The 7,356-nt window shown below is 39.2% G+C and overlaps 1 protein-coding gene across 2 annotated transcripts; it reads left to right on the top strand.

The window, feature by feature from the left end:
* The first annotated feature begins 2,576 nt into the window (after positions 1-2,576).
* LOC136513878 (uncharacterized) lies at positions 2,577-7,289 on the top strand. Of its 2 annotated transcripts, none has more exons than XM_066507854.1 (4): positions 2,577-2,739; positions 5,411-5,570; positions 5,835-6,016; positions 6,303-7,286. In XM_066507854.1, exons 1-4 carry the CDS (start codon positions 2,677-2,679, stop codon positions 7,107-7,109), a joined length of 1,212 nt encoding a protein of 403 aa, XP_066363951.1. In that variant the 5' UTR covers positions 2,577-2,676; the 3' UTR covers positions 7,110-7,286. The 2 variants fall into 2 exon arrangements, with proteins under 2 accessions (XP_066363951.1, XP_066363952.1); XM_066507855.1 differs by having other exon boundaries at positions 2,610-2,739; positions 5,406-5,570; positions 6,303-7,289.
* The last annotated feature ends 67 nt before the right edge of the window (positions 7,290-7,356 follow it).

Raw genomic sequence — 7,356 nt, 5'->3', positions numbered from 1 at the left:
CTACCTCCCGCATGGATTTGTATGTCTAATAAAGGAAAAAGTCCATATTACCTCCTTTAACTTTTACAAAAGTCTATTTTTCTTCCTTGAACTCTAAAACCGGGTAAACCACCTCCCTAAACTTTTAAAACCGTTCGTTTTAGCTCCCTGGCCGGTTATAAGTGGTTTTCAAAGGTAGTTTTTTCTTTTTCTTTTTTATTTTTTTGGCTGAATCTTTAAAAAATTATAGTAAATCACAGAAAAATCATAAAATGAAAAAATGCAATTTTGTTGGACTCCACATGACTAGATCTACACAGTGACATATAATATGGTATGCTTTAGTATAAATTTTTTGTTGTAACTTTAGATCTATGCTTTTATATGTTTAATTTATAGCTACAGTTCTATAGTCTAATTATGGTGAAATTTTTATGCTGGGATAATTATTGTATGCTTGAGTTGCAGTAAAAATTTCATATTCTTTCGATCATGTATAACTTAGTTATAGATTTATTTAGGTGTATGCTTGTTAAAAAGTATTTATAAATCTATAACTAAGTTATATGTGATCCAATGAGTATGACATTTTTACTATAACTCAAGCCTACAATAATTAGCCCAGCATAAAAATTTTACCACAATTGGACACTAGAAACTGCAACTATGAATTAATTATAGAAAAGCATAAATCTAAAACTACAACAATAAATTTGTACTAAAGAGTACCATATTATATATTCACTGTGTAGATCTACTCTTTTTCATTTTATGATTTTTCTATGATTTACTATGTTTTTTCAAAAATTCAGCCGAAATAAATAAAAAAGAAAAAAACAAAACCGTCTTTGAAAACCACTTATAACCAGTCAGGGGAGGTAAAATGAATGGTTTTAAAAGTTGAGGAAGGTGGTTTACCCGGTTTTAAAGTTCAGAGAGGAAAATCAGACTTTCGCAAAAGTTGAGGAAGATAATGTGGACTTTTTCCTCTAATAAATATGCAAAAGATCTAATATCCAAATCCTTTTCAGCGTCGATATATATATTCATATTTAATTATTATATAGGTGCTAAACAGATGTAGAATCTATTTTCTATGATTCTTATTTATCCGATTCCAGATCCGTTTTCGAAAAAAATATAAAATACCCGACATTATCTGTACTGTGAAGAAAAACTACCATTTAAAACTTATATTTATGACTAATTAATAAAGTAAATGATAATCATTTTAATATAACTCATTTAAACTATTTAAAAGTTATATCTATGGCAAATTAGACCAATCGTAAAGGTCAAGTGTAATTTAGGATAATTTTAAAACTTATATTAACGATAATTTAAAACTAACTTTAGTTTATTTAATAAGGTTATGTTTAAATTTAACTAACTTTAATATGATTAACCATTTTATGTAGTTTATGATAATTTTAAACTAATATTATAAGTAATTATATAAAAATCAAGTTTAACTAACTTTAATATGAGTAACATATTAATTTTACGTACTTTAGTTTATTTATATATTTATGAAATTTTCATTTATTTAAATCTATTCATAGATAAATACTTATGTGTGCTGGAATATTTACCTACACTTTTATTAATTTTTTTAATAATTAATTATACAGATACGAGGTTCGAATGATTTGTGGCGAGCTGCTGAAGAAGCGGAGGTTCGAATGATTTGAGGCGAGGAAGATTTGGGGATTTTTGTGGGTGGCGATATGAGTGATGGGCCGGAATTGAGCAGTGACGAAAGGAAGGAATAGATGCGAGCAATTGCATGTAGTCATGCACGGGTTCGGCGGGATGTCGCGCGTGTCGGTGCGTTTGAAGCCTGCGTTGAAGCCTCGCTTCACCATCAAAACAACTTTGGCCATAGGAAGATGGTGAAGCTAGGTAAGAATAGATCTGAACCATTTATTTTTATAGGGTGGAAGTTTTTGGGTGTATGATACGGGGACAAATTCATGAGTGGAATAAGTGTAATTTTGATTGGTGCTTATAGTAGAGATAATCAGCCTGTTCGCTTGCTCGTAAACGATCGCAGAACAGTGTTTTTCTCTCACACCAAACCAGCCAGCAGTAAATAATCCACGATCGTTTACGGCCTCCCGAACAGGCTAAATGTAACTTTAACAGTTTTGATTTAATAATACAAGGATAAATAATTTTTAATAAGAAACAAAAAAGTCATAATCTAGATTTCAAAATAAACTATAATACTAATGATGAATAGTAAAGGATTATTTCCACGCCTTGGCGAATATTAACGTGGTTGCAAAATTTTTCGTCGTAAAAAAACAGTACAGTAGCTGGGCAGTAAAGTTTCAGTACAGTAACAGTTAATTAATACGGAGTAGCACAGAATCAACACAAATCATCGTTGCATGTTCAGGCAAACTCCACATCCATCCTGGCGATCTTTTTTTTTCTCGCCTGGGCTTGGCGCAAAAAAAAGAAAAAAAGAAAAAAAAAACATAGCCTCGTTCCAGCTCGGCAGCGGTCGCTGCGGGAGTGACCCCACCCGATCACGCCCCCACCTCTATAAAACTCTCAGCCCCTTCCCCCACACGATTCGGGCGATGCTGCTGCACAGGCTGCTGGGTCCGAAGAACCACGTTGCGGCTCCCTCAAAAAAGAAAAAAAAAGAACCACGTTGCGGCACACACACAACTGAGAGAAGCAGCGCGGATGAGGAAGCCAGTGCCGGAAGGGGACGCTTCTCCCCAGCCACTCCGGGATCGAAGCAATCAGGTGAGACTCCACCTCCTACTCCTAGTGATCGAAGCCCACTCACTCCTCGATCGATCGCGCGGTTCGCTGGGATCCACCGCGGGCGCTTTTACCGCTCCTGCACGGGTTGCGGTGGGGTTTTCCCATTCCAATTTGGGGGTGAATTTCTGGGTTCTCATCGTGGTTTTTTCTGCTTCGTTGAGTGGTTTCCGGTTTGTCGATGCACGCCTGTTTGGTGGGTGCGGGAATGGTGATCGATGCGGTGGGGTACTGGCCGATCGACTCCCGACTGGGTAATTGTGGTTTGGATGGCACGGGAGGGGGTTTAGCGTCAGTGATCGCTACGGATTAGGGTTTAGGCGATGGTAAAATTTTGGGTATTTTGGGGGTGCCGATTGCAGAATCACTAGATTGCTTCATCTCTGAGGGGTTCCCTCTTACTCGAGCGCACCGTTTCGGCAGAATTTTGCTCTGGTGTCTAAGCGCCAGGTGTTCAATTTTGCAGTTTCAGTTGGGGACTGTGCGCTTGCATCAGTTTTTACCTTCTGCTCGTCTCGTCTCTTCACAACCTTGTGGTTTGCGGTGGGCGCAACAACTTGTTGCTGCAAACTCTTGTGGATCCACATTATAAGTATGTGCCCCGTGGGGCGTGGGCTGTGCAGCGCTTGTGCGGTTTAATTGTTCTGTTCGTCACAATACACAAGGTGTTAGTGTTTGAGCAGGCGTCAAGATGTTAACTGTTTTGCACAAAATAGTGTTTGAGCAGGTGTCCAGATTTTTACTGTTTTGCACAAAAAATCTCTAGGCGTAAGGGGTTTGAGCAGGTGATAAGATTTGTATATTTATTTTATTTTTGCTTAACATAGAGTTTAAGCAGGTCTAAGACTTTAGGTTTTGTGTGGTGATGGTCACAGGGATTGCTAGTTTGATGCTAAAATCGGGATACCACAATTGATTGTCTGTGGGGTCACTCCTAGCCTCTCACCCTCGCTATGGGGCACGGGGGGAGAGGCCGAGGGTTTCCCACAGGGAAGTGACTATGCTGTCTCGAGGAGACGTGCGAGGGTAGTGGAGCACGAGACGATGTAAAAATGCGGATTAAATGCCCATAAACTTGTCCGGAAAAAGATTCTCTCTCCCTTCTTACACGAGCGCTCCGGGTATTTATAGACCATACCAGGAGACAAAGCAAAATTACACTAGGGTTAGGTCTCGGAGGAAGAGCGCTACACAAACGCCAAGGGTACGGCGGTAATCTCCTTCCTTTGGCCAACCACTCCCGGGCCCGATCGCCTTGACGGGGCCGTCTCCCCTGTCAAGGCGGTCCCCTCTTGCGGTAGACGCCTGACCTTCGCATGTCCCCGGCGGAGGTCCGCCCGTCCTTGCAGCCTGGCTCCTCTCCTTCTGTCTTCTCGAGGCGTGGTCAACCTTCGTGCCCTGTGCCTGGTTGCGAAAACAGTACACAAACGAGCAAAGGCCGGGAACCCTCGCCGCGGAGGTTGCTGTCCGCGACGAGGCAAGCTAGGAGGGCCAGCGCCGGATCGAGGGCCAGGGGGGAGCGGCGCCGGGGGTCCTCCCCCCAACATTGTCCTTGTGTGGTGAATTTTTGGTTTGTTGCTTACATGCCAATAGCTGAATTTTGCAATTTCAGTTGGCAATTGTACCTGCAATCACTTGTCTGCTTCTTCTTACTTACTTTCACAATCTTATGGTTGTGGGTTGTAGTGGGTAGAGGTTTTTGTTTCTACAAGAGCTTGTCGAATGTTGATGCTAGATGCTGTGTGCCTGTGAGGTTCGGAACAGTAGTGAATTTGTATTTAATTGTTTTTTGATCAGATATTGTTGGTTTTACATGGTCCTTGTGTGGTCATTAGTTCTCTATGACAGTTTTTCTGCACAATAACTTCTGTCCTTGAAATAGTGGTGACATGTATTTCTTTTCAGTGCTGTTTTTGAGACTGTGTGATGGTTAATCCATTGGATTCATACATTCTTGTGCGTCACATTGGTTGTACTCGTATTTGGTGTCCCACATGGTTCCTGAGCTTATATTGTAATTTTGGTACTCTTATCAGGATGAAATTGGATCTGTGTTGTGGCTTAAGAAGGCTGGTTATTAGGTGCTGGGGTAGGCATTTGGACTTGTTGATTAAAACTGAGGGATTATTAGATGATTGTATTTTAAGCGTTTCTGGGAGTCTAATTTGGGTCCAACCTTTTATCTGAGAACTTGTTTAACTGATTGTTATGGCAATGACATTGTTTATTGTTTCAGTTTGATTTTTCAGTACACTGTTGTATGTTACTCTGCATAACCTTCATGAATTTGTTACATTCGAATGTTAACTTGTGTAGTGATTTTGCTTGGTAACATGTCAGGACCAAAGGACTATCTATGCTCCCCTCCTATAAGATTTACAATTGCCACATCCTTTTCTCTGTTTTTTGTTCTTTGTAAGAAGAGTGGACTGAATTGTTCTTAACTTGAATGTTTCAAGTTGTTCCCACTTTGAAAATCATATTACAAATGTTTGGGACCTTTTACTTTCGGTCACTGTTGCAGATGTATGCATTGTCCCCATATTATGACTTAATACCCAGTGTTATCCCTTTGATTTCACTGTATATGCTATCTCTTTGATTTATACCTAACTTATGTGCCTTGCATATTCTGAAAATTTGTGAAGCACAGGTGCTGGAAGGTGGGGCCCATAATCTTGCAATGCTGACGAATCATCAGAATAGCAAATATGGGGAACTTACCCGTAATATCCGAGAAAACCAGCTTGGAGGGGTGATCTTTGGTTGCAAGCATGATACAATTGATGAATGCTTCAGAAAACAGCTATTCGGTCCGTTAAATGCACCTTTCACCTCTTCTACTATGCCCTACTGATGTTGTTAAGATAATATGATATTGGCTCTTTTTGCTTGAGCTTATTCAGAACTACTTTTCAGCCATGGAACAGTGTTTTCCTCTCACAACATTTCAGCATAAGATTTTTGTATGCTGATGGAAAATAAAATGCCTTTGACTCAATTAATTTAACTTTTTGTGGAAGTTTCTATCTTGATAAGATTATGATTCCTTATTGACTTGTTTAGTTATTTTATAGGTCTGCCTTCAGTCCACTATTCATATGTTAGAAATGTCAAACCTGGCATGCCTTTATTTCTATTCAATTATAGTGACAGAAAGCTCCATGGAATTTTCGAAGCTGCAAGTCCTGGTGAGATGTATATTGACCCATACGCTTGGAGTAATGATGGTTCTTTAAGGACAGCTTTTCCTGCGCAGGTATCAATATATTAAATATCTGTACTCCCTCCATTCTTTTTTGTTTTGTCGTCCTAGCATCCATGATGTCAGACTTTATAAACTTGTACCATTATATAAATATATGTTAAAATCAATCAAGACTGGCTCTATAAAAAATATGATAAATAAAAGTATACACTTATTATATATTGATAGTCCACCTGGAAGACCATAAAAATGTCAAAAAAAAATATATAATAGAATGGAGTAGTTGGCACTGCTGTTTGTCCCATTTTGTTTACATCAGATTGTTTGTGTTTTTAAGGTTCGTATTTGCACAAAGACTCAGTATCCACCTCTGCTGGAAAGCCAATTCAAAACATTGCTTGGTGACAACTATTACAACCATCAGCACTTCTATTTTGAGCTTGACCATGCACAGACAAGAACTTTGATTTCTTTGTTCAAATCACTTGCTCCTGCTAATCAAGTTCCAGCTGTTTCAAGCAAAAGGAATATTGCAGTATCATCACCACGAACTAGAATGAAGCTATCAGCTGTTCCTGACCCAAAGAAAGTCACAGCAAATTCTAAGGACACCAATCCATTTAGTGTTCTATCAAATACAGCCGCTCCATTTAACTGGGCTGATGATGTGGAAAGTGCTAGTAACACTGATGAGAAGAAATCTGATGATCCAGTTTCTGATTATGACAATTTGGGTGACAATCTTCTTCAAGACCAATTTAGTCCTCATTCAAATCCAGATGTGGTCAGTCAAACTTCCTCATGCAAAACTCTTGGCCAAAGACTGGAGCTTACTGAATGCAATCATCCAGTTGTCAATCCTGTGAATGGTGAAAGAATCATAACTGATGAATCAATGCTTTTGAATTCACACAATGAGCATAATGGTGCTGTGGAAGTTGATGAAATAGAGATTGAAGCTCACAATAACCCAGGTGGTGTTGTTGGGCTACAGCCAGAAAGACAGACTGTCCTAGAAAAACTGAAAGAGTTATCTTCCCTACGGCAGCAAGCGGCCATATCTTCCCAGGATTGTACTAATTCTGGTTCAGATCAATGCGTACCTGATGAAAACTGTAACACCTCGAGTGTTAGCCTTGCATAACTTGACTTGCATAACATGAGCATGAGCATCAAGCATTCATAAATCATCATTTACATATGAAACATCTGATCGAAACATATGAAACATTGCTTGTTATTTCATGTTCCTTGTAACATATGCATATGATCATGTGCAAATAAATGCTAGTGTGTAATGTTGGTCACTATAACACCTTAGCTACACTTAGGTTAACAAATGGAACCTTGTTCATGAAGACCACATTTCTTGATCAAGCATTTAAGTGTTT

The sequence above is a fragment of the Miscanthus floridulus genome, chromosome 16 (assembly GCF_019320115.1).
Source record: "Miscanthus floridulus cultivar M001 chromosome 16, ASM1932011v1, whole genome shotgun sequence".
Taxonomy (NCBI): Eukaryota; Viridiplantae; Streptophyta; class Magnoliopsida; order Poales; family Poaceae; genus Miscanthus; species Miscanthus floridulus.
This window is presented reverse-complemented; position numbering and strand designations above follow the sequence as displayed.